Source organism: Canis aureus, chromosome 2 (genome assembly GCF_053574225.1).
Source record: "Canis aureus isolate CA01 chromosome 2, VMU_Caureus_v.1.0, whole genome shotgun sequence".
Lineage (NCBI taxonomy): Eukaryota > Metazoa > Chordata > Mammalia > Carnivora > Canidae > Canis > Canis aureus.
The window spans coordinates 65590096-65614417 of record NC_135612.1 but is presented as its reverse complement, the minus strand read 5'-3'; the positions used below and the strand labels follow the sequence as shown (position 1 = coordinate 65614417).

Here is a 24322-nt window from a genome sequence, read left to right as displayed (position 1 = left end):
TTCTACTTGTATGGTGTTTTTCATACTTTCACTTTTAATCTTCATTGATCTTTCAGAAAACAAATCACTTGACCATGCATCCCCAATATATGTATTTCTGTTTATAAATTATATATTTTTATTGTGCATCAACATATTATTACATTATACACAGAAAAAAAGCTCTTAAAAATAAAAAAGAATTAGGAAATCTAATACTTTCTCCTCTGGTGTGTGCACCCTACTGTAAAGATCATTAGTCTAGGGGTTCTTAGGTCTCTCAGTCAGTTTAGCACCTAGCTCTTATTTTCAGTTCAGGTCATGGTCTTGGAGTCATGAGATCAAGCCCCATATCAGGGTCCAAACCCAGTATGGAGTCTGATTCTCTCTTTCCCTCTGCCCCTCCCCATTTGTGTGAAATACATACATACATACATATCACTAATCTACTCTTTTCGGTTACTGCTAAAATTAGAGATAATATATGCTAAGCACCTGGTTTTCATAGGTGTTCAGCAAATGGCAACTATTATTTATTACAAGTGTGAAGAGCACTGTGGAGTACCATTCTTAAATTAAAAGCATTATCATAATCGTTAATAAGCTGCTAGCTCCTCCTGTTTGGAGAACCATGTGAAGGCCATTTGGAATCAAGCAGAGTCGACAGGCATTGAAAAAGACCTCAAATAATTCCATTCTCTCTCTAAATTATTATTAGTTCTCAAAACAATTACTGTGTGATTGACTAATTACATAAAGCCCAAGTTTTGTGAGGAAGAAAGACCCCTCCTCCTCACTAACAAGAAGCACAACAGTTCACGATGTTGGGCATTCTTCATGGCACCTGTTCCGAACCTGCTCTAAGCCTTAACCTCTCTTGGTAGAGGACCTCACACTTGCCTAGTTGGCCTGATACTGACTGTAGAATCTCCACTGCCTTCTGCTCCACAAACACAACCTCTCTGGATTGTCAGCCTTTCTTCTCCTATAGTCCTTTGCCAGGAAAGAAGTGTCTCCCCTTTCTACCCATGTTTGTGTCTTCACTCTTATTCCAAGACGTGCCTCTACTCATTATTCCAACTTGCCCCTACATTTTTTCTCTATTGATATGCTTGGAAGTGCAACAGTACCAAAATACAGGCATACTTCAATTTATTATGCTTCATCATATTCACAGACACTGTGTTTTTTTTTACAAAATGAACATTTTTTTTTAATTTTTTTTTTATTTATTTATGATAGTCACAGAGAGAGAGAGAGAGAGAGGCAGAGACATAGGCAGAGGGAGAAGCAGGCTCCATGCACCAGGTGCCCGACGTGGGATTCGATCCCAGGTCTCCAGGATCGCGCCTTGGGCCAAAGGCAGGCGCTAAACCGCTGCGCCACCCAGGGATCCCCAAAATGAACATTTTATGGCAACTCTGTGCCAGTCAAATCAGTCCATACCCTTTTCCAACAGCATTTGCTCGCTTCACGTCTCTGTGTCATGTTTTGGTAATTCTTGCAATACTTCAAACTTTTTCATTATATTTGTTATGATAATCTGTGATGATAATTCGCTGAAAGCCCAGATGATGATTAGCATTTTTAGCCATATACTTTTAATTAAGCTATATATGGGATGCCTGGGTGGCTCAGTGGTTTAGCATCTGCCTTTGGATCAGGGCATGATGCCAGGAGTCCTGTGTCAGGTTTCCTGCATGGAGCCTGCTTCTCCCTCTGCCTGTGTGTCTGCTTCTCTGTGTCTCTCATGAATAAATAAAATCCTTAAAAAAATTAAGGTATATATATTGTTTCTTTAGGCATAATGCTATTGCACACTAAATAGGCTACAGTATATTATAAATATACTTTTATACGCACTGGGAAACCAAAATATTCATTTGACTTCCTTTATTGCAATATTCACTTTATTGCAGTGGTCTGTAACCAAACCATAATATCTCAGAGGTGTGCTTGTATGCTTCTACCAACCTTGAATTACCATCTCCTCTCTTTCCTTTGCTTCCAAAGTTCTTCAATTACTAATTATATACCCTGCTTCTATGTTCTCAGTAAACTCAGACTTTAACCCTTTTAAAAATCTAGCTCCTCTTCCCTGACCATCCTATAGAAATTCAACTCTGAGAGGTACCTGAGAGGTACCATTGTTTTACTAATAGATAAATAACTCCAAAGGTTTACTCTCATCTTCCCTCTCTTCTCCTTTCCTATGGCGCATAACATGACTAATAACCTCTTTATGAAAAAAAAAAAACAAAAAAACTTTCCCAATTGGTTTACAGATAAAGGAATGTTTGGTTTACATTTTCTCTGGAAGAGTTTCTTAGGTTTCTTTCACTCGCTCTTCTTCGACCCCTTAAAAGTCAATATTCCTGAAGATTCTATATTTAGATTTCTTGCAGGACCACACCTATTATTATTAATTGTAACTCTATCTAGGCTATCCTGGCAGAGAAGTTATAATCCTTTCACTAGCCCCAGAATCTTTCTTTGGATCCTGAATTTTCAACTGTCTGCGAGACACCCAAGTGCTTTATCAAAATCTCAAACTTGAGGGCACCTGGGTGTCTAGTCAGCTGGGTGGCTGACTCTTAGTTTCAGCTCAGGCCATGATCTCAGGGTCCTTGGATAGAGCCCTGCGTTGGGCTCTGTGATCCCTGAGGAGTCTGCTTAAGGATTCTCTCTCTCCCTCTCCCTTTCCCACTGCTTATGTGCCTGCTCTTTCTGTATATGTATAAAATAAATAAATCTTTTTACAAAAATCTCAAACTTGGCACATCCAAAATTCAGATCATTTCCCCCTTGCCTCCAAAACAAGCTCCTCCTCCTGGTTTCTGTTTCTACAGATGTCAGTTACCCAGATTCACACCTCAGAATCCTTGATTTTCTCTCTCCCTTACTGTAACCTCCTACTTCAATGCTATTAACAGATACCAAATCATATAGATTCTACCTGTTGTTTTCTAGGCCATGCCATTATTGTTTTATCCTGCATTACTGTAAGTAACCAACTAAATAGTCTCTCCAACTCAATCCATTATTTGGTGTACTGATACCTGATTAAGTTTATGAACATTGGGCTTCATCATTCTATGGCTCAAAAAGTATTGGAGGGACCGCACTACATACAGATTTAAGAACAAACTTCTTGTCTCAGATTTCAAAGTCCTATGTAATCTGATCTCAACTTTTTCCAGCACTATTTTCCACAATTTTTCTGCATATTCCCTACCCTCTATCCAAATTGTAGTCCTTAAAGACCTTGCCTTCTTTAAACAATTTCACAATTTGAATTACAAGTATCAAAGCCTCCCTAACCTGGCTATCACTCCTCTGTATCCTTTGCTGCTTTTTTTGTTATTTCTCCAAATTCAAAAAATCAGAACTTCAAAGTTCAAATTCATCAAACATTTTCTATCTACACTTCCTCCCTAGAAACATAAATGCTGATGATCCCCAAATGTGTATCTCTAGCTCACCTAGCTCCCAGAACTTCAGACTCAAATATCCAACTATGTACCCATCATTTTCATATAGATATCAGACATGTATCTCAAACTCAACGTGCCCACACTTGAGCTCCCAATTTCCTTTGCAGTCTTTCTTATCTCAATAAAGGGCAATTCCATCAGTCCAGTTACTTAGGCCAAAATCCTTGGAGTCACCTTTGATTCCTCTTTCTCCCACATCCTATTCATCAGCAAATTCTATTGGTTTCATAGTATATCCAGAATCTGACCATAGCTGACCAATTTCACTACTGATTTGGTCCACACTACTGTACCTCTTACCTGGATTATTTGAAAATAGCCCCCTAACTGGAGACTTCACTATTTGCCCTTACCTTCTTCGGTCTAGTCTCAAAGCAGACTATAATATTCTTTATATTAGTGTTAAAATGAAAGGCAGACTATGTCACTCCTCCACCTAAAGTACTCCAATTGCTTCCTAGCTCACTCTAAAATCAAAGCCTAAATCTTTAAAATACTTCACAAGGCCTTTTATAACCTGACAGCCATCCTGCTCCCTCCACCACCCGCATCCTCCACTGATGTCATCTCTTACTTGCTCTAACTTGCTCACTCCTCTAAAGCTACCATCTTCCTCAACACATCAAGCAAGTTTTGCATTTGCTCTTTCCCCTTCATAGATGACCTTTCCCCTTACTGGATATCTTCCTAATTTCTCCCTCACTTCTTGCATTTCTGATCAAACATCATTGTTCCAGCAAGAATTTCCCTACTGATCCTGAAATTTCATCTCTTCCCATGTTTTCTCCACAGCTCTTGTATAAGTTAGCTGTTGCCACAATAAAGATAGTAAAAACCCATCCTCAAACTAAATGGCTTAAAACAATTATTCTCATGATTCTCTGGGTCAGCTGGAACAGCTCTGCTTCATGTATGTTTATTCTGGGACTCAGCAGTGACAATAGCAGAAGCACAAGAAGGCAAGCAGGGAAACACAAAGCCTCTTAGGCTTAGATCAGAAGTTACACACTAACACTTCCATTTCATTCTATTGGCCAAACATTTAGGAGCAGGGAAATACATTTCAACCCTTTTAGTGGGAGGAACTCTAAAGTAACATGGCAAAAAGTGTAGGTATAGGAAGGCAGGAAGAACTCAGGTCAGTGATACAATCTACTGTATCATTTAACATCATCTGAAATCCCATATATTTATTTATTTGTTCACATTATCTTCTCACTAGCTACTGCATAAGGGTAGGAACTCTGTTTCATTATTTTATCTCTAGGGACTGAAACTGAGCCCAAACATAGTAAATACTAGATAAATGTGTTGAATGGACAAATTTATCACTGATGCACACAGTCATTCAATATGCCTACTATGTGCCAGAAGCTATGCTAAATGCTAAAAATAGGTGAACAAGGCACAGGGCAAATGTCAAGACAACAATGTAATATTTAGTGAGGATGGCAGATGGATGGACAGGCAATTATTAACAATGATAAGCACAAATAATAGTAATAAATTAGCTAACAATTATTGGGAAACCTACTATGTTCTAGGCACTGTTCCAAGGGGTATAGATGAATTAACTAATCTGCTCAACAACCTTGAGGTGGGTACTATTATCCCAGTTTCATAGAGGAGGAAAATGAAGTATAAAGAAGTTAAATAAATCATCCAAGATCATATGGTTAATAAATATAGGAGCCAGAATTCAAATAAAAATGGCCTGACTCCAGAACCAATTTACTACATTCCTCAGCAGGGAAGGTGCTATTCAGAGATTACAGATTCCTGTAATCTATTACAGAGATTCCTCTTTGCTGTGGAAGCAAAGAGGTAGACATATAACTCAATTGGGAGGTTAGGAAGTACAGTTAGGAAAGCCAGACTAAGAAAGGAATAGCTTTGTCTATCTTCTAAAAATTTTTAATCTTATCAGGAACTATCTTATTTCATCAACTTATTATCAGTGGTAAGGTGCACCTCAACTTCAGATATGAAAAATTTGAAAAAATGACCAATGACAATTTTATGATACCTCGGATTATAAAATGCAGGTTTTACAAATTAAAATGTGAAAAAAAAGGCAATCTGTGTGTCCTCTTGCTTTCTGCTTCCTCTATACATACATGCACGCATGCACGTGCACACACACACACACACACACACAAACATCTGCTGCCATATATGCTAATGTAGTCTTGTCTTTTTTAGATTTGGTTTAATACTCAACGATACGACTCCCCACTACGGATAAATTTTGATGTCACCAAACCCAAGCTATGGAAATCTTTCTTTTCAAGAAGCCTTCCATATCCTGGCCTTTCCAGTATTCAGGTATATAATTCTTTTATTAACATATAGACAAAGGGGTGCCTGAGTGGCTCAGTCAATTAAGTGTCCAACTCTTGATTTTGGCTCGGGTCATGATCTCAGGGTTGTGAGATGGAGCCCCAGGTAGGCTGCCTTGCTGGGTAAGGAGCCTGCTTAGGATTCTCTCTCTTCCCTCTCCCTCTGCCCCTCTCTCCCTGTTAATTATATATGCAAAGAAGTAAGGAATTTGAGATCATTATACTGGATAGCCAGATATGTTTTTTACCCTGAATTCTACTATTCAGTCAAAAATAATATTTTTCAAACTTAGTTGAGCCCAACTCACAGTAAGAAATTACCACCATATCATGAACCAGTATATATATGTGTGGGGGAAAAAAATGAACCTCATGACTTAAAAAGTACATTAGAATATATTCTTAAATGCTAGTCTCAATTCACTAAATGACTAAATTTCATGACTGCTATTAAAACATGAAATCAAACCGCAGGGCATGATCTCATAAAATTAATTTAGAAGGTCCTGACCAGTGTTAAGATTTTAATAAGTGTGAAAATTGTTTAGTAAGGGTTCTATTAAATTTGTTAGCTATATATGTATCTGTGTATGTGTACAGTAAGTGTATAATATGAGGTATACTTTTTACTGTGATCCAGACCTTTCCAAAAAGAGATTTAAAAAAAACAGTGCCCTAGAGAAATTCTTCCATGTGTCAAGGTGACATATATAAGATTTTTCATAGAAACATTGTTTATAACAGCCTAAGAACTGGAATTACAGAAGGGACAAATTATGTAGAGTACATACTGGAATATTTTATAGTAGCTACACAAGTGAAACATTAATAAATCTTAGCACTCTAAAAATGTGGATGTTATTATCTCTATTAAGGGAGAAAGGCAATCTGCATATTCACAGGATAAAATTACATAAACAGACTTGTCAAATCACTACATTGTACACCTGAAACCAGTGTAACATTGTGTGTCAACTATACTTGGAAAAAAGGGGGGGGAGCGGGGGGGGGGGGCGCCTGGGTGGCTCAGTCGGGATCCCGGGTCCTGGGATTGAGTCCTGCATCACAGTCCCTGCATGGAGTCTGCTTCTCCCTCTGCCTGTCTCTGCCTCTCTCTCTCTGTCTCTCATGAATAAATAGAATCTTATAGAATCTTAAAAAAAAAAAAAAAAAAAAGAAAGAAAAGAAAAGAGAAAAGACATAAAGTTTACAAAACACCCAAACCAAAATAATACATTGTTTGGGGATACATAGATATGTAATAAAATCATAAATACATTTTATTAACTTGCTAATCTCCACCAACTATGATGTACACATCAGGAGGCAGTGATTTTATTCATGGCCACATCTCTATCACCTATAAAAAATGCCTGGCCCACCGTAGATATATGTTGAATAAAAGTGCTAAAAAATAAATTCAAGTCGTAGCTACTTCTATGGTGAGAGAGGTAGGAAATTACACAGCACTTTAATTTCTTTGTGATATTGTACTTAAGATGGCTCATGGGTACACTGGTATCCATTGTACTATGCTCTGTATCTGAATGAATGTCTGAGATTTCACAATTTTTTAAAAGATTTAGAAAAGAATTAGAAAGTTATTCAAATTAAGTGTGATTCTTAGAATTTCTGAACTATTTTCTCTTTCATAGCCAGAAGAACTAATTTACCAGCGCACAGACAAAGCGGCTGCAGCTGAGCTACAAGACAGGTCATATGATACCCTTAAATCCACATGCAATCTGTCACTAGAAGTGTAATACCAAAACTGAACGGTTCCTGGCCTGGATTAATAATTTGAGCAATTAAAACTTTAATTCATGTTTATAGAGAGATACAAAATACAGATCGGATCTCTAAATCCTGCAGCTCAAAGGGAGACCTTTGCAACAGTACAGTGTGGAACAAACAGAAGTGACCTTCAGCAATGATAGGTAGTTCTCCCAAAACTTCACCTCAGGTTAGAGCTCAGCATCATGTTATTATAGGCCTTATTCAGACTTACCATAATCCTCAGCTTAATATGCCTCTTTTGTCCAATTAGTGGCTTACTGAACTTCAGCTAGTTTATAAACCTAACACAAGGAGAAGGCTGGGAAGAGTTCCCATGATCCTTATAATCATGTAAAACAAAACTTTACTTTTCCAGTTTTGCAAATGTGGAAACCAAGGTTCAAAGAGGTCAACTTACTTGTTAAGTGTTAGAGGGGGCTTCTGAGCCGAGTCAGATCTGATTTTAAAGTCTGCCCTTTCTACTATATCAAGCTGTGTAAAGAGCAGCATGTCAAATACTCAAGGATAAATGTGACCCTTTCTAAGATATTACTAGAAAACTCCAAATTATTCTCAATTTCAAACTTTAAATAAAGCCCTACTAGAGGTACTGACCTAGAACTACTAATTCTCGAAAAAGTCTTTGTTTCTTCAGATAGTTTCAGGATACTATTACTTAGACCCACATTATTTATCTACCCAACATTGATGAAGTGCATGGCAATTCAATCATACTCTTGCTCAGACTGTCTTGAAACCCAGGACAAACATGTGTTATGTGCCAAATGAGAAGGAGATCCTGCAGCTATTAAGCAGTGAGGAGCTGGATGGATCTCTAAATCTGTGCATTTGGTTAGGGATGCATGAGAGGCCTTAGAATTGGCAGGGTTTCAACTCAAACCTCACATCCCCTGCCATTGTTAAGTCACTTATCCTACCTCAAGCTGTCCCCACATAAGTAAGATTGGGACAAGATCCCCTCAGGAGTCACAGTTAAGATTAAATAAAAATGAACAGAAAGGATTTTACACAGTACCTGGTAAATAAAGGCTCAACAAATGACATTTTCCTTTATTCTGTGTTTGCCACTTAATTTTTGATATCCTGCTTTGTACCTAATGATAGGTACTGGATCTATAGGACATAAAGCTTAGTGATGATGGATATTCTAAGAACAGTCTTAAAGAAATTCAGAAAAAGAACCTCATAAACAGAAGTCACAGCACAGGGTTAAGAATCAATATGCAGCAATAAAAGCCCTACAAATATTTAAGGCTTTCAACATAAACTACGAGTAGTGAATGACAACTCCACCCGAATCCCCACTGCATACAAACCATATCATTGTTTATAAGAGAAAAGTCAAACCAGCAAAAAATAGAGTTATTTTTATAAACAGGATTGAAAAAATACTGAAAGAAAAAATCATGGACTGGAGGCCACGCCATCTGACTAGATGGAACAGGTACTGTACCTCCGCGCTACGACACTTCTTACCTGTGTTAGAAAGAAGTCGAGGAGAAGATGTAGAAGATGACCATAGAGCAGAGCTGCTCAAACAGCTGGGAGACTACCGGGTAAGTACAAATGGCTCTAAACTGAACCTGTGGATTTCATTTCAAATTGGAAATTGCCTGGTAACACACTTTTAGAATCAAAATACCTACTTGGCTGTCCAAATACATAGATGAAGCAGCATAGAGTAAAAGATGTAATTAAAAGTTCAAATCTCAGTGATTAAGCTATTATTAAACAGCAAAATGCCTCCATAAACTGAAAATGCTATAAGACTAGGCAACGAAAAATATCTTTAATAAAATGCATTGCAAGAGTATTAAATACAATTAAAACATCTGGCTAAATCATATTAGAGTCAACTGTACATAAAGGTGAAACCAACCATTCTTGGTCAATTTTAAGGATATGATTTATAATAACTGCTTCTCAAAGCTAAGAAAAACTCTCATTAGGCATGTCCTCTCCACTGCCTGTCGGTAGTGCTGTGTTCACATCATATAGCTAGATAATAAAACCTAGAATAAAGTCTCAAAACAGTAAACTTTGTTGGCTAAACAGTGTTACGTCAAGTTGGACATTTAATTTTTTTTTAAGATTTCATTTACTTATTCATGAGAGATACAGAGAGACTGAGACATAGGCAGAGGGAGAACCAGGCTCCCTGCAGAAAGACTGGGATCACGGCTTGAGCCAAAGGCAAACGCTCAACCACTGAGCCACCCAGGTGTCCCTGGACATTTAATTCTATTCAGTGACTAAACTAGGTTTTCAAGGGTGCCTGTGTGGCTCAGTTGGCTGAGTCTAATTCTTGGTTTCAGCTCAGGTCTTAATCTTAGGGTCCTGGGATGAAGCCCTGCCTTGCTCTGCGTTCAGTGCGTAGTCTGCTAGGGGATTCTCTCCTTCTGCCCCTCCCCACTTGCTGTCTTTAAAACAAATGAATAAATCTTAAAAAAAAAAAAATGAGTTTTTCAGCTAGGATGTCATCAAGTAACAAAAAATGTATTCAAACAGGCTTGAGCAATGAAAAGAATTTATTGGCTTATTTCAGTAAATATTAGAGGTAAGTAGCTGTCAGAGCTGTACCACTCTTCTGTAAGTCTTCCCAACTTGCCCTCCTCCGTGTGATGGTACCGTCCTCAGGCTCATTTTCATGGAATAAAACGGGTGGAACAGCTCCAGGCAGGACTCACATCTGCACACATGTTGTCCAAAGCAGGAGAGCACATCTGTGTGCCATCATTCCTAGCAGGTTTCCTGGGACTCACTTTTATCACAAGCCCATAGATCAGTCACTGTGGCCATGGGATAGAATGTAATGTGTTGATTAGCATTAATCCAGATCCCTGAAATCACGTGAGTTACTATGCAAACTAGAGACTATCAGGCAGAGGGAAGGGAACAGTGGAGGGCGGCTGGGTGCTAACAGCTGTCTTATACACCAAGTCAATACACTAGCAATTGAACAAAAAAGACATTTGGCCTCCCTCCATTTTCTGTATTGCTACTACATAGCTGAAAAGGAAAGCAGAACTAAATAAACAATTTCAAGGTGCAGAAGAAAGACAAGAATATTAAGAATTGCATGTGAGGAAAAAAATACAATGAAATCTTCAAGCTTCACTAATGACTACAAGTCTTGTTTTTTTTTTTTTGTTTTGTTTTGTTTTGTTCTTTTCCTTCAGTTCTCTGGATTTCCCCTTCACATGCCCTATTCTGAACTGAAGCCTTTAATTGAAGCAGTGTATAGCACCGGAGTACATAATATTGATGTTCCTAATGTTGAATTTGCTTTAGCTGTATATATCCACCCATACCCCAAAAATGTTTTGTCTGTCTGGATTTATGTTGCCTCCCTTATACGCAACAGGTAATTTTTTCATTGTATACTTTTTTTATCATGTAAAAACTGTAAGGTATGAGGATATTTTTAAGTGATACTGATCACATAAATTATTTGTAAATAATGAAATAAAACTATCATTATTTTCAAAATAAGTTTGTATTTAGTAGTCGGTCTTGTCTCTTGCCACTCTGACCCCACATTCCATTGAGGCTTCCCAGAGTTCCCCCTCACAGGTGCCTCTGGGGGTCTTTATACGCTTCCCATCCCCCTCCTTTCCAAGTCCTGAGTGGAGGGGGTGGGGATGGCTGCTCTTGTCCTTAGGCTCCGGGTCTCCAGGGAGGTTAGGAGCTGCCCAGAGCCCATCTCCTGGCCAGACCCAGCTGGTGGGATGAGGGGTTGGCCCCTATTCTGGTGCAGGTTTACAAGCTCTATAAAGGTACAGTGCTTACCACTGGCCCCCTTTCTCCATCCCCCCGATAAAAAGCACAAGATGGGGTCAGGCTGCCTCCAGAGTTGGGTGGGGACAGAGACATCAGGCAGCCTGGGAGGGAAATGTAAAGGCGAAAATAAAAGATTTATCAAGTTATGACTGATTGTGTCATAAAAAAAAAAAAAGTGGGCACCCCACGTCTATGCCTTTGTACTTACCTTCTACTTGGAATGCCCTCCTTCTTTGCCTGTCCAACAGAATACCCACCATACTTTTAAGACCCAGCAAAATAACACAACTTCTCTGGGGGAAGCAGGAACAATTTTGCAATATAGAATTAACACCAAACATCTTGTAAGACCTTATCCTTTAGAAATACTGAACAAACATGCGCTATGTACACAAAGTGCCCATATATATCTCACATAATCCTATTGAAACAATATAGTATTGGGAGGGGGGTATGTTTAAACATCCCCCAAAGGAAAGTCATTTAAAAAACTAAGACATTGCTATGGACTAAATGTTTGTGTCTCCCACAAAATTCCTACCTTGAAACCCAAATCCCTTATGTAATGGTATTTGGAGATGGGTCCTTTGGGAGGGAATTAGGTATGAGAGTGGAGGCCTGGTGTTGGGATGAATGCTACTGTAAAAATACAGTAGAGAGCTTGCTTCCTTTCTTCAGGCCATGTGTGGATACAATGAGAAGACAGCCCTCTGCAAATCAGAAAGCAAGCCCTTACCAGAAACATCTGCCAGAACCTTACCCCTGACTTCTCAGCCTCCAGATATAGCAGAAGTCAATGTTTGTTGTTTAAGCTACCCAGTGTATAGTATTGTGTTATACCAGCCCAAACAGATTAAGACAAACACAGGTACTACCACACTAAGTCACTAAAAGGTATTAAATCTATGTGCTGACATGGAAAAATGTACACAAAATAGAAATACATAAAAAAGCAGGGTTTCTTAACAGAGGCACTACTGACATTGTGCGCCAAGTAATTTTTTGCTATGGATGGCTGACCTGTTCATTAGAGGGTGTTTAGCAGCATCCTTGATCTCTACCCACTACATGTCATTTGCATCCTTTCCCTCTGCCAAACTGTGACGACCAAAAATGTTTCCATACATTGTCTATTGTCCTCTAGGGATAAACTGACTCCAGCTGAGAACATAGCTGGAATACGATCTCACTTAAAAAAAAAAAAAAAAAAAACCATAAAGCCAGAGGGACCAAATTAGGCAAAAACTTTCACCTTTTACTTTATTCCCTTAAGCCATCCTCTATCAGATTATATTATAATTAGGAGTTGGCATGCCTCTGATACCTCAATTAGGGACTCTTCAAGAGAGAGAGCTCAAGGACTGACCTGTAAGAGTCATTACCAGGCAATACCTCGTCATTACAGAGTACCATGCATGGACAAGTTACTTAACCTTCCTGCTATTTATTTCCCCATATACAGAATCAAAATGATCACACTCCTTCCTTCCTCTCACAGTTTAATCAAGTCAGTATATGTAAGTATAAGGTACTTAGAACACTGCCCAGCACTGAGCACCTGATGTCTGTCAGGCACCCCAAGGCAGTTCACATAACTTGTGTTTTATTCTAAGAATAAATAATTCCAATAACGCACTAAATCAATCACAAATCCCACGGCAAATTTAAACCAAGTATTTGGGGGGGTCCCTGGGTGGCTCAGCGGTTTAGTGCCTCCCTTTGGTCCAGGGCGTGATCCTGGAGTCCTGGGATCAAGTCCCACATCAGGTTCTCTTCATGGAGCCTGCTTCTCCCTCTGCCTGTGTCTCTACCTTTCTCTCTCTCTCTCTCTCTTTGTCTCTCATGAATAAATAAAATCTTTAAAAATAAATAAAATAAACCAAGTATTTGTAGTGTTTCATCAAAGACTATACCCTGAAGTTAGTGTATCAAAATTAAGTATAAATTATGTTGTCTGGTCTCCCCATGCAACTAGAAGGAGAGGGAGAGTAAAGAGTAGTGAGTCTCCACATGATGATGGGCAGTCAGTGTAGTCCAAGACTGCCAGGTCTTATTTAATGGTTTGCTAATATCAAGTAGCATAGGACAAAGCAAAAAGGAGGCACCTCAATCACCTGGTACCCCTGAGGAAATTAGCTGCTCAAATTAATTAATTTAAAAGAGTAACATTTAAGTCAACTCCTGAAACACTACTGAGTCATTATAAGAATTTCTCGCCCCAATATATTATAGTGTTTTGTGACTACAGGGAGGATAAACTTGAGTCCTCCCTCACCTGATAACTCAGGGCCAGGAGTATAGATGAGTAATTTTACTTACAATTCATGTAAATACAGATAAGATGAAGTATGGGGCTGGTTGGACTCACTCAGAAAAATTCTTGTAGCTTGTTTTCTTGAAACAGTCCCTGATATGAACTTTTCAAATACACTTTATTAAACACTTAAGGAAACAAACACAGTAGCTACAGGACAATCAACCTTACAAAATGAAACTTCAGACCATAAGTGCTCCCTAAGCTTATATTTCCTTTCAAGTTCTGTAAGGGAATCAAGAAATCATTTCTTCACATCAGGTTCCCTGCATGGAGCCTGCTTCTCCCTCTGCCTATGTCTCTGCCTCCCTGTGTGTGTGTCTCTCGTGAATAAATAAAATCTTAAAAAAAAAAAAAAAAGGAAAAAGAAAAAATCATTTCTTACTTTGTGCTTAGGCCAGACTTTTGAAGGAGAAGGCTAGGTGCCACAGTCCCACAAAAGGCAAGACTATTTACACCTAAGAAGTACAAGCTCTGAAGGTAAGATAGTCTGCTCACACAGCTGCCTTGTCTCACACGCAAGAAACGTTTTCCAAGTGTCAATTATGACAGGAGGTACAACTTCAGGAGAGCCATCAGAGAGCAGCCTCCACCCAACTCCATCTCCCCTGGAGTGTTTAATTAAAATATTAGTTGAGACTTAAAACGGGGTGGAGTCTCCTTGTTCATATTCTCATCAGATGATTATTTTTTCACCTTTATTATTATTATTATTTTTAATTTATGAGAGACAGAGAGAGAGAGAGAGGCAGAGACACAGGCAGAGGAAGAAGCAGGCTCCATGCAGGGAGCCCGATGTGGGACTCGATCCTGGATCTCCAGGATCAGGCCCCGGGCTGAAGGCTGCACTAAACTGCAGAGCCACCCAGGCTGCCCCTCTTTGTTCATCTTTAGACAGCTCTGTCTAAAACAAAGTCTTCTGCCTGAACTGAAACTTGTCTATCATATATACCTTTCCTACTCTTCCTATCTCTCAATGAAACAAACAAAAGAATACCTAGGACCACAAGTAACAAGACTGCAAGATTAACTCCTCCTTCCACAGCCTTGCATGCATTTCCAAAAGTAGATGGCATACTGCTGACTCTTTTCTTCAGGACATAAAATTATATATAGCATTATGTAAAATTGACTCAATATGTGCCTTTCTGAATGATACGTCCCCACTCCCATTGTCTTTTCACACAGCAATGAAGAAAGGCATACACATTCAAACTCTGACTATTGCATAATTAATTTTTTAAAAAGGCAATTCAACTCAACAAAATTAGGTATCTAAAATTGCCAGTATCATGATTTCATGGGAGCTCAAAAGAAAATATTTAGTTAGTCCTATTTTACACTAATATAATCTTGAATTGAGGTTTCTAATGAAATCAAAACACCAAAAAATTTATTTGGTAAAGTCCTCAAAGTAGGTTTTATTGATACATTTCTTCAAATGATTGTGGAATTTTTAAAAATCCCTCCCAAATTTGACAATTTAGGGACAGTGGCAGGAACCAAGAGTATTTGAAGAAAGCAAATACAAATACATTGGTACTTTGCCAGCTCACTGAGCTAACACCAAGAAGCCAATTTATTCTATTTTCTTAAAGAACCTTATATGTGGGTATGTTTGAATTGGCCCTCTGTGAATTGTTCAAATAAAGGAAACATTATGGAAAAAAGACTGGTTTTCAAATGTGCAATCTCTGAAAATAAAACTTCAAAAATGTATGTTTGAAAAGATCTGCAAAGCTTGGTACAGTGTTTATATATAAAGAGAACCAATAATCCCCATTGACTTTAAAACTCAATCTAAAAAATACTTTAAATGGCATGGCATTAGTGACATTCTTTTCAAAGCATTCCATTTAAAAGAAAACTGATAAAACTGTTCTCACCCTCATGAAAAGATCTAATCCCTTTCTAAAACAAAAATATGATTTGCAAGAGAAACAACACTGTACAATTGACTGGTAAATTAAGATTTCTGAGACTGTAAGAAATGGGGCCAAAACAAGTCACACTCAAAAAGGGATGGTTAACACAAGAAATGTGCTATAAGTAAAGTGCATGAAAGGAAGCCTGCTCAGCTAAATGAAGTAGACAAAGTCAGGAGTCAAGGGTCATTCGCCAGAGCGGCAGCAGGCTCGAAAACCACACTGCAAATTCTGGCATCCGCTGGCGGTATCAGCATGAGGACCTGTATAAAAACAGAAAAGTGTGAAAGGAGGAAATTTCATAGAGATCACATGAAAGAGCTAAGACATTTGACTTTTTTTTACTAGCAATACATTTGTAACACAGAAGTAAAATGTCTCAATGAGTGTATAAAAATTAGACACAAAAATAGCCAACAGCAGCTCTACTGGTCCAAAAGCTAAATGAAAGAAAAGAAAGAAACGATTTTTTGGCAACAATCTTACAAAACAAAAACCTAAGACAAAAAGATAACTCACAGAAACAAGACTGCCAGGCTTACTTAACAGATTTCTTATACTCCGAACATCTTTACTAAAAATATACTTAAGACAAAATCAGCTCCCTCCATAGATCAGCTAAAGAATCCAGTATGGAGAGCAATTACAAAAACATTACAGTCAAAACTTGAAAAAATTATATAGACATAGAGTGAATATGTTTTCCATATTTTTATTTATAACATTTGCAGCTGAAATAAATGGCTAGGGTTAAGTGAAATTATCTTCTAGCATTAAGTATATAATGAATGATTAGCTAAATAAACAAACCTAAGACATAATAAAAATTGTGACTCAATAATAAAAGAAGAATGCAACTCTATGGAATCACTGACATTTTATCCCATTCACATTATGCTGCCCAGACACTAGATAAAAGATCCATTAGGGAACACAGCTGAGAATTAGGAAATATCAAAGAAGAGATATTGCACATAAGCAAATGTTAAGTTCTCTGAATGAATCACAGTTTTCATAAAGGCAGGCAAATGTGCAAAAGGATGTTTTAACCATACCAAAGCCTTTCAGTATGTATGCACCATGAACAAATTAAGAGCAGCTGATTCCTTTTCTACTCATCAATTAGAAACAAAATCCTTGCATTTGTGATATGTACGAATCATACAAAAAGTACATGAAGTATAATTTTATAGGCTATGTCAAATGGATTATAACTGAAAAATCAGAGTTTAACTCAGAAGCTATTTTAAATGAGCTTTGTTTTTTAAAGTAGCAGTCCACTGGAAAAGAAGGCATCTGTGTTAATACCATCCTAACGAAATGGCTATTTGCAATGAAATGCACAAAACACTTATTTCCCAGAACTGTTCCCTGTATTCCTGAAGTGGCACACACAAAATACTAAGGGCAGGCTTCTTAGGGTATATAATCATTGAAATACAATGTTCATGTATTTCAATAAAGAAATGATAATATATCTTTAAGTAAAAAAAGAAACTAATGAACTTTACGAGCATATGTAGGACTGCAATAGGTTAGGACTTCATTTAATTTCAAAAACGTATGTTTAATTTTAAAATAGATGTGATGCCTGGGATATGGGGAGCAGGTATGGGAGTGGGCAATGGAAGAAAACTGGCCATACTTTTTATAACTGCCAAACCAAATATTACATGAGGCTTCGTTAAATTCTATGTTTATATGTTTAAAATTTTCCATAACAAAAAGCTTAAAATTTCAAATATAAAGCCAAATTACTACAAGCCCATTTTTATTTAATCAAAATTAAAATCTATTTTTAAAATGAAAATTTGAATGTGTCAAATATTTAAAATTCACAAAGTAGTATTTGTCATTAGGTTTCCTTAAAATAAGACTCAAGGTTAGTCATCTTAACCAAAATCAAAGTAGAATGTCCTAGTACATATCATATTTATTAGAAATGTCCTCATAAGGAACCCTGCAGTTTGAAACTACTCCCCCACTGTCAACCTTTGGACCAGGTTTTCCTTTCTAAGCATATTTTCAGCTTTTTCCCTACACACTACTCAACCCTTCATGCCAACTCTTCTTAGCTTGCCTTTCTGCAATGCTTAAACTGGTTCCTGCTCTGACAATCACCTAGTGTCCTTCTTTAAGACCAAATACCCTGCCTGACACTCAGTCCCTGGATGAAATGAACTGGTGGATTTGGCAAAAATATATTTCTCAGTATGGAATTCTACTCCAAATTTTTAAAAAGGGAGAAGAGGAAAGAGACATGGAGATTTTTAGACAATTTTCTAACTAAAACTCCCTAAAATACTTTAAAATTTCTATATTCCTATTTTTTAAAAGGACAGAGAGATAAGGAAGAAACCTTTACACTGAATTCAACTATGACCTGGGAAAAATCCTAAGTGATGGCTGAAAGCAATTCAAGTGAAGTATGCTACTAGTTTTAAGGCAGGAAATACAAGGGAGCCTCAAAGGAGCCAACAGGACCAAGGAAGCTATTCTAGAGATTCCTATCTTTCCAAATATTCACACAGCTAGTCACCATCCTCCCCAAAAGAGAGGCTCAGCAACCTCAGAGCCACCCTGGCCACTTCATCACTCTTTGGTCTCAAAGTCTAAAGGATGGTAATAGGGGTAACAGGAGAACAAAAATGTAGGAATAAAATCAGGTGTCCCATATTAGGTTGAAAGTAACCCAATCCCGCTCATCTATCAACATCTTATTAATATCACAAAACAAATTCCTCACTCAATGATATAAAATATGACCCCTCCTTCAGATATGCACAAGAATATCTGAGTTTTTAAGTATAGAGTGAAGAGAGGGAATTAATACATCAGTGTTTTCAAATCTGACAGTAGGATCTATCTAGAGAAGTCTATGAGGATTTAAACAGTAACTATGCTACTATCTCAAAACTACAATTCCACCTGAAGGTCGATTACAGACCAGGTGCGTCTGATCCTAAGAGAAACACTGAGGAAGATTTTACTCTATTAAAGGACTGGGGCAAAGCAAAAGTGAAGACAACCACTGTTTTTAATGTAGGTTAGTCTCATATTGTAGAGAACAGCAATTTCCAAAGCACAAAAATTGTAAGCAATGTTAACAGTGAGACTTCGGTGTCACAGAAGGACTGCCGAGAACAGGGAGTAAGTGGACAACAGAAAGGGAGGAGGCATTGGACAGGAACAGGGCTACACTCTCTCATAGGTTATCTGCCCAGGATCTCCAGCACACAGCTGTGCTTCCAGACACTGACAACTCAAAAGGCCACATTCCCTTTCAATATGACTCATCACCTGCAAATGTCTACCTCAGAGAATAGAAAATTCAAGTGGTTGTAATACTTGAGGGCTAAATTACATTAAAGAATAAGAAAGAAAATAGGAAAATAAAATTAGCATAATCATTAAATGTTTAAAGGCACGGTAAAAATAAATTTGTAAGAAAGCATTTTTTAAATATTACATAAAAAGAGCTATAATGTTAACTATAAGTTATTTTCCCAAATTTTTATTATTGATTTGTTTTTCCTGAATTTTAAGTATATTATTTATGCTGTATATCTGCACTTACCTTCACTTACCTTCAATTCCTCTTTAACTTAAATTAGAAACATAAGAGAGCAAATCATCTGAGACTGTGTCACCTCCAGAACTATGAACTAATCTATCTTAATTCATAAATTATACAGACATTGAAATGCAAATCAGCACAAAAAGTTTATTTGCTATCATTGTTCAAGTGTTCTTCAGAGCTCCAAAACTGTGTGACTCCATTTAACACTTCTTAAATGACAAAGAAGTTTCCAATCTTATTGCAAAGAAGCCTTTCCATGTTTAAATCTTAACTTTATCAATCAAATAACAAATTTAAATGTAATGAGGAATCATAAAGAATAAAACTGGCATTTTTTAATCAGTGCTTAGTACAGTATCTTGCTCACAGTAGATATTATTTGAATATCTGATACTAACTCCTCTAAAATCTCTGCTAGCGCTTAGGAAACAGGTCATTCTGCTTTACTTATCTATCATTCATTATTTACTTAATGAATATTGTTTACCAGTATTTACTTCTTTTAGTTAGAAATCTAGGAGCTAAGTATACTAAGCTTTTTTTGACAAATATATTTTTAGTTATGTATGACTCAAATATTTAAAATATAGTTTGTCCCTAAATATGCTCCCTATTATTCTAAGACTATGTATAAAACATTTTAACTACTTTCAGAAAAAAATAAAAATAAGAAGAAGAAGGGGGCCCCTTAAGCAGTCATTAAGTATTTATTATACAAATGGAGCTGTAGTAAAAGATACTGGGATCAATTGAGTCATCTTGAAAACTGGATACAATGCCACTTTATTCTAATACTTCTTAGGTTGTCCATATGTCCTTTTAAGGAAAAAACTCTATCAGAGTATTGCTTTAAGAGCAAATAGCTGGAACTCTAGAACACAAGTTAATAAGACAAGTCGCCTAAACTTTAAAGGATTTCCATTTCCCCAAAATCATGTTTTAAAAAGCTGTAAAAAGGAGACTTAATATTGAGTTATACAAGCACTGTCAATTTTCTTTCAAATCTTTCAAAGTCAGATATCTTCATTAAAATCCATTTTTTGAAAAGTACCACTCATTTATCAAAAAAAATGGCATTCAACAAAAGGAATGTAGCAGCTCCTTTGGAACACTTTAATATTTATATATTCAGAACCAGTTAAGATGAAATGAATTCTAATATCCTAACAAAATGCAAAAGGTTTTAAGTATTTAACTTATCCCATCACCTAAATTATTTCAAGAAGTTTTCAAAATTACACAAGCAAAACAAGTAGATCATAAAAATGAACTGAAATCCAATCTCTCCCATCCTGTAACATCTACATACCCAAAAGAGAATCTAATAAATTTGGTCACGACATTTATTCCCACAAGCATAACCTATGCTGAAATCAATTATAGATCATTCATATGCAACATACAAATAAGAGGTTTTTCTTATAAAAATAACTGCTTACCAGTTACTTTTCATAATATGTCCTATAAGCCTTAAGAAGTAGAATACTGTCCTACAATGACATGACTGTACATTACAAAAAAAAAAAAAAAAAAAAAACTCCCACCCAAATGCACTGTATCTACAAAAGCAGCAAATGGCTCATGGAAGCAAAGTTTATTTTTGTACGCTTAGCAGGTTGCAAATAAAATTATGCTCATCTTCATCATTCCTGGATCATAATACACTGAAAGCCAGAGAGAGTAAAGAGATGCTCCTATTTAGTGTGCTACTTCCAGAACAAGGGAGGTCATCTCCTGCATCACCTATGTGATGACAGAAATAAAAGGGCTGCAATCTCCTGTCACTTTATATGTATTTAAGGAAAACCTAATCTCCAGAAATAGGAATTTGCTAACTTCTCTGCCTACAAATGTGTCATTAAAGAGACCATTCCTCTAGTCTTCCTGATTCCTGTCAATTGTTTTCCCTGAGAGAAACTCAGGTGATCTTGTCATCTTAAGATGACTCAGGCTTTCAAAGAAAACAGTATATGGTGTAAAAAGATACATAAGAGAATCTGAACGATGTAAATGTTTTTCCAGTTATAATACAGGGGGTTGAATTGCTTACTAATAACTGAGGAGCAGCTTTTTATGTTTCTAGAAACTTCAGTTTCTATCACTATCAAAATCCCAAAAGGGCACTGTATATACCTTGAAAAACCATGCAGCATGCCCACTACCGGGTAGGGGTAAGTTTAAGAAATAAAACAATCAAAAAATATTTACCTGATGATTGTTATAACATGTTCAGGAATCAATCTCCAAAATACTGTAGGAATTTTAGTCCTGTCTAAAGCATCTCAGCTTCTTCCTCAATACGCCCCCCCCCCCCACACACACACACATCCCACCTCAATCTTCCATGAGATTGATTTGAAACCACACCCAGGATCCCCAACAAGTTCGCATTACCAAAGTCTTCTCTTCTCAATTACATTTTTTCAAAGTTGTGCTACAAAGAAACTGAGTCACCATATCCCTAAGAAACTGGTATATCTAGAACAACAATACCTCTAAATTGCTGAGTGCTGTATCTCTCTCAAATAATTTCCCAAAATTCTATAAAAATTTAGTATTTCTACAACTTGCCATTTTAGGATTTATTATGATATATCCCAAAAATCTGGCAGAATATATATTTGAAATACCTATCTGCAAGAAAAACTTACCTTCATAGAAGCTAATTAATGAAAACATGTGATTTTTAAATTTTATCAAGTGTAAAGAAATACCTCTGAAAGCAAAACGATTTGGTAATCAGAAATCTAGAAAATTAAACAGAAACCCTAAGAATCATCAGAACTGCCAAAAATTTTTGAATCCATTCCTTCAAAATTATCTCATTAAGAGACATTACCGTTAATGTTGTCACAGTAGTAAAAGTATTCATCATTTAGAGAAGGACATGCCGAAACCAAATCCTGCAGGCCTGCACCAGTTACAGTAAGACAACCGGAGAGATTAAGGTGCTCCAAATAAGGCAGCCCTCCTCCCAGAGTCAAAACCCTGTAAGAAAAGCAATCCAACAATGAGAATGTATTAATCTATGAAAATTTATGTTTTCCTATGGCCTACTGGACCACTATTCATAAATCTTTCAATTTGGTAATGAGGAAATTCAAGAATTTCTATAAAACATGGTCAGCTAACCTCATCCTAAGGCAGCAATACAATTAACTAAGGAAAACTTCCTGTATTTTTCCTAATGACATTCCATAAACAATGAAATTTCTCTTCATAAGAACATTACAGCAACTCAACTCTTAGGAGTTCTGAATCTTTTGGAACTGTAATCTTCATTTTCCTACAGGTTGTCTAAGTGAAAATCATCAAGAAAATTCCTGACGAGTTTTGGCAGTTCCTCAGAGTTAGAGAGTTAGCATATGACCCAAAACTTCCTCTCCGGGTATACACCCAAGAGAACTGAGACATATGTTCACATGATAACTTGCAAACAAATGTTTATAGGAACAGCATTCATAATAGCCAAAAAAGTGGAAACAATTCAAATTTCAATTGATTAAAATGAATGGATAAACATTATATAGCCATAAAGTTACTGATACATGTTTCCACATGGAGGAACTTGAAAGCATTTTCACTAAGTGAAAAAGGCCAGACACAAAAGGCTATATATTGCATGACTCTATTTATATGAAATATCCAAAACAGAATAGGTATAGAGACAGAAAGATTGGCAGTTGCCAGGGCCTGGGGCAAAGAGGAATGAGGACTAACCGCTAAAGAGCAGAGGGTTTCCTTATGGTATGATGAAAATGTTTCTGAATTAGTGGATGATGCCAGCCAACCTTGTAAATCTACTAAAACCACTGATCTGTATAGTTCAAAAGGATGAATTTAATGGTAGTGAATTACATGTTGGTAAAAATGAAAACCTAATGGCATATCCTAGAAGAATAAAAACATTAATATAAATAGATTATAATGAGAAGTTAGCTAAAATGAGAAAGGCAGAGCTGAAAATGTCAACAATAAAATTGGGAATATCAGCTTTCTGTACAATATTTAAAGCAATAATACTACAGCAAAAATGTGAAAACTGGAACAGCCTATCTTAAGAGGGATGCCAAGAGACTAACAATACAATAAATTTTGTTTAAAAATTTAACATGATTGGGATCCCTGGGTGGCGCAGCGGTTTGGCGCCTGCCTTTGGCCCAGGGCGCAATCCTGGAGACTAGGGATTGAATCCCACGTCGGGCTCCCGGTGCATGGAGCCTGCTTCTCCCTCTGCCTGTGTTTCTGCCTCTCTCTGTGTGACTATTGTAAATAAATAAAAATTAAAAAATAAAAATTAAAAAAAATAAAAAATAAAAATAAAAATTTAACATGATTGTGCAGGTACACAAAAATTAGGAAGTAGGGACGCCTGGGTAGCTCAGCAGTTGGGCCTCTGCCTTCAGCTCAGGGCATGATCCTGGGGTCGCGGGATCGAGTTCCACATTGGCTCCCTGTATGGAGCCTGCTTTTCCTCCCTCTGTCTGTGTCTCTCACGAATAAATAAATAAAATCTTGGAAAAAAAAAAAAGGAAAATTAGGAAGTAAAGTTAATAAGTAAAAATATATAAATTATTGAGATATTTTAAAACTATGGAAATATTTATATATTCAGTGAAGGACTGTTGACTAGCAAAGACTAGGAGGGAAGATTTTAAAGTTTTATAACTGCATGCTTAAAAAATGAAATTTATCTACTGAAAACAACTTACCAGGGCACCTGAGTGGCTCTGTTGGTTGAGTGTCTGACTCTTGATTTCAACTAAGGTCATGATCTCAGGGTTGTGGGATCAAGCCCATGTCAGCCTCCGCACTCAGTAGGAAGTCTGCTTGGGATTCTCTATCTCCCTCGCCCTCTGCCCCTCCCCAACTCTCACATGTACACACTCACTCTAACAAATAAATAAGTCTTAAAAAAAATAAACACAACTTATCAAAACTCCAAGCCCCAAGAGATTTAAATTCATACTCCCCTTACATTTTGACTGAAAAAAAAATTAATTTAAATTGATTTTTCTTTTAAATCATAAGTTTCCTTGATCCATGCCTTCAAATTTCAAATTAACACCAGTAACAGTTCAGAACTTCAGTGGCTTGACTGGGCCACAGCAGCT

General features: G+C 37.0%; 2 protein-coding genes across 11 annotated transcripts in view; one reads left to right on the top strand and one right to left on the bottom strand.

Annotated features, from left to right (window-relative positions):
• Window positions 1-11101, top strand: part of CC2D2A (coiled-coil and C2 domain containing 2A) — a 137278-nt gene extending 126177 nt beyond the window's left edge. For 5 of the 6 annotated variants that reach the window (XM_077877082.1, XM_077877073.1, XM_077877056.1 and 2 more), the window contains 4 exons: window positions 5676-5798; window positions 7468-7526; window positions 8988-9165; window positions 10789-11101. In XM_077877082.1, coding sequence (XP_077733208.1) covers window positions 5676-5798; window positions 7468-7526; window positions 8988-9165; window positions 10789-10977 — 549 coding nt within the window. In that variant the 3' untranslated portion in view covers window positions 10978-11101. The remainder of the gene's footprint in view (window positions 1-5675; window positions 5799-7467; window positions 7527-8987; window positions 9166-10788) is intronic. The other variant, XM_077877098.1, reaches the window with a different exon arrangement.
• Window positions 11102-15095: 3994 nt separating this feature from the next.
• FBXL5 (F-box and leucine rich repeat protein 5) overlaps window positions 15096-24322 on the bottom strand; it is a 43920-nt gene continuing 34693 nt past the window's right edge. For all 5 annotated transcript variants that reach the window (XM_077877297.1, XM_077877301.1, XM_077877291.1 and 2 more), the window contains exons 10-11: window positions 22048-22196; window positions 15096-15891 (exon numbers count right to left, since the gene is read on the bottom strand). In XM_077877297.1, coding sequence (XP_077733423.1) covers window positions 15815-15891; window positions 22048-22196 — 226 coding nt within the window. In that variant the 3' untranslated portion in view covers window positions 15096-15814. The remainder of the gene's footprint in view (window positions 15892-22047; window positions 22197-24322) is intronic.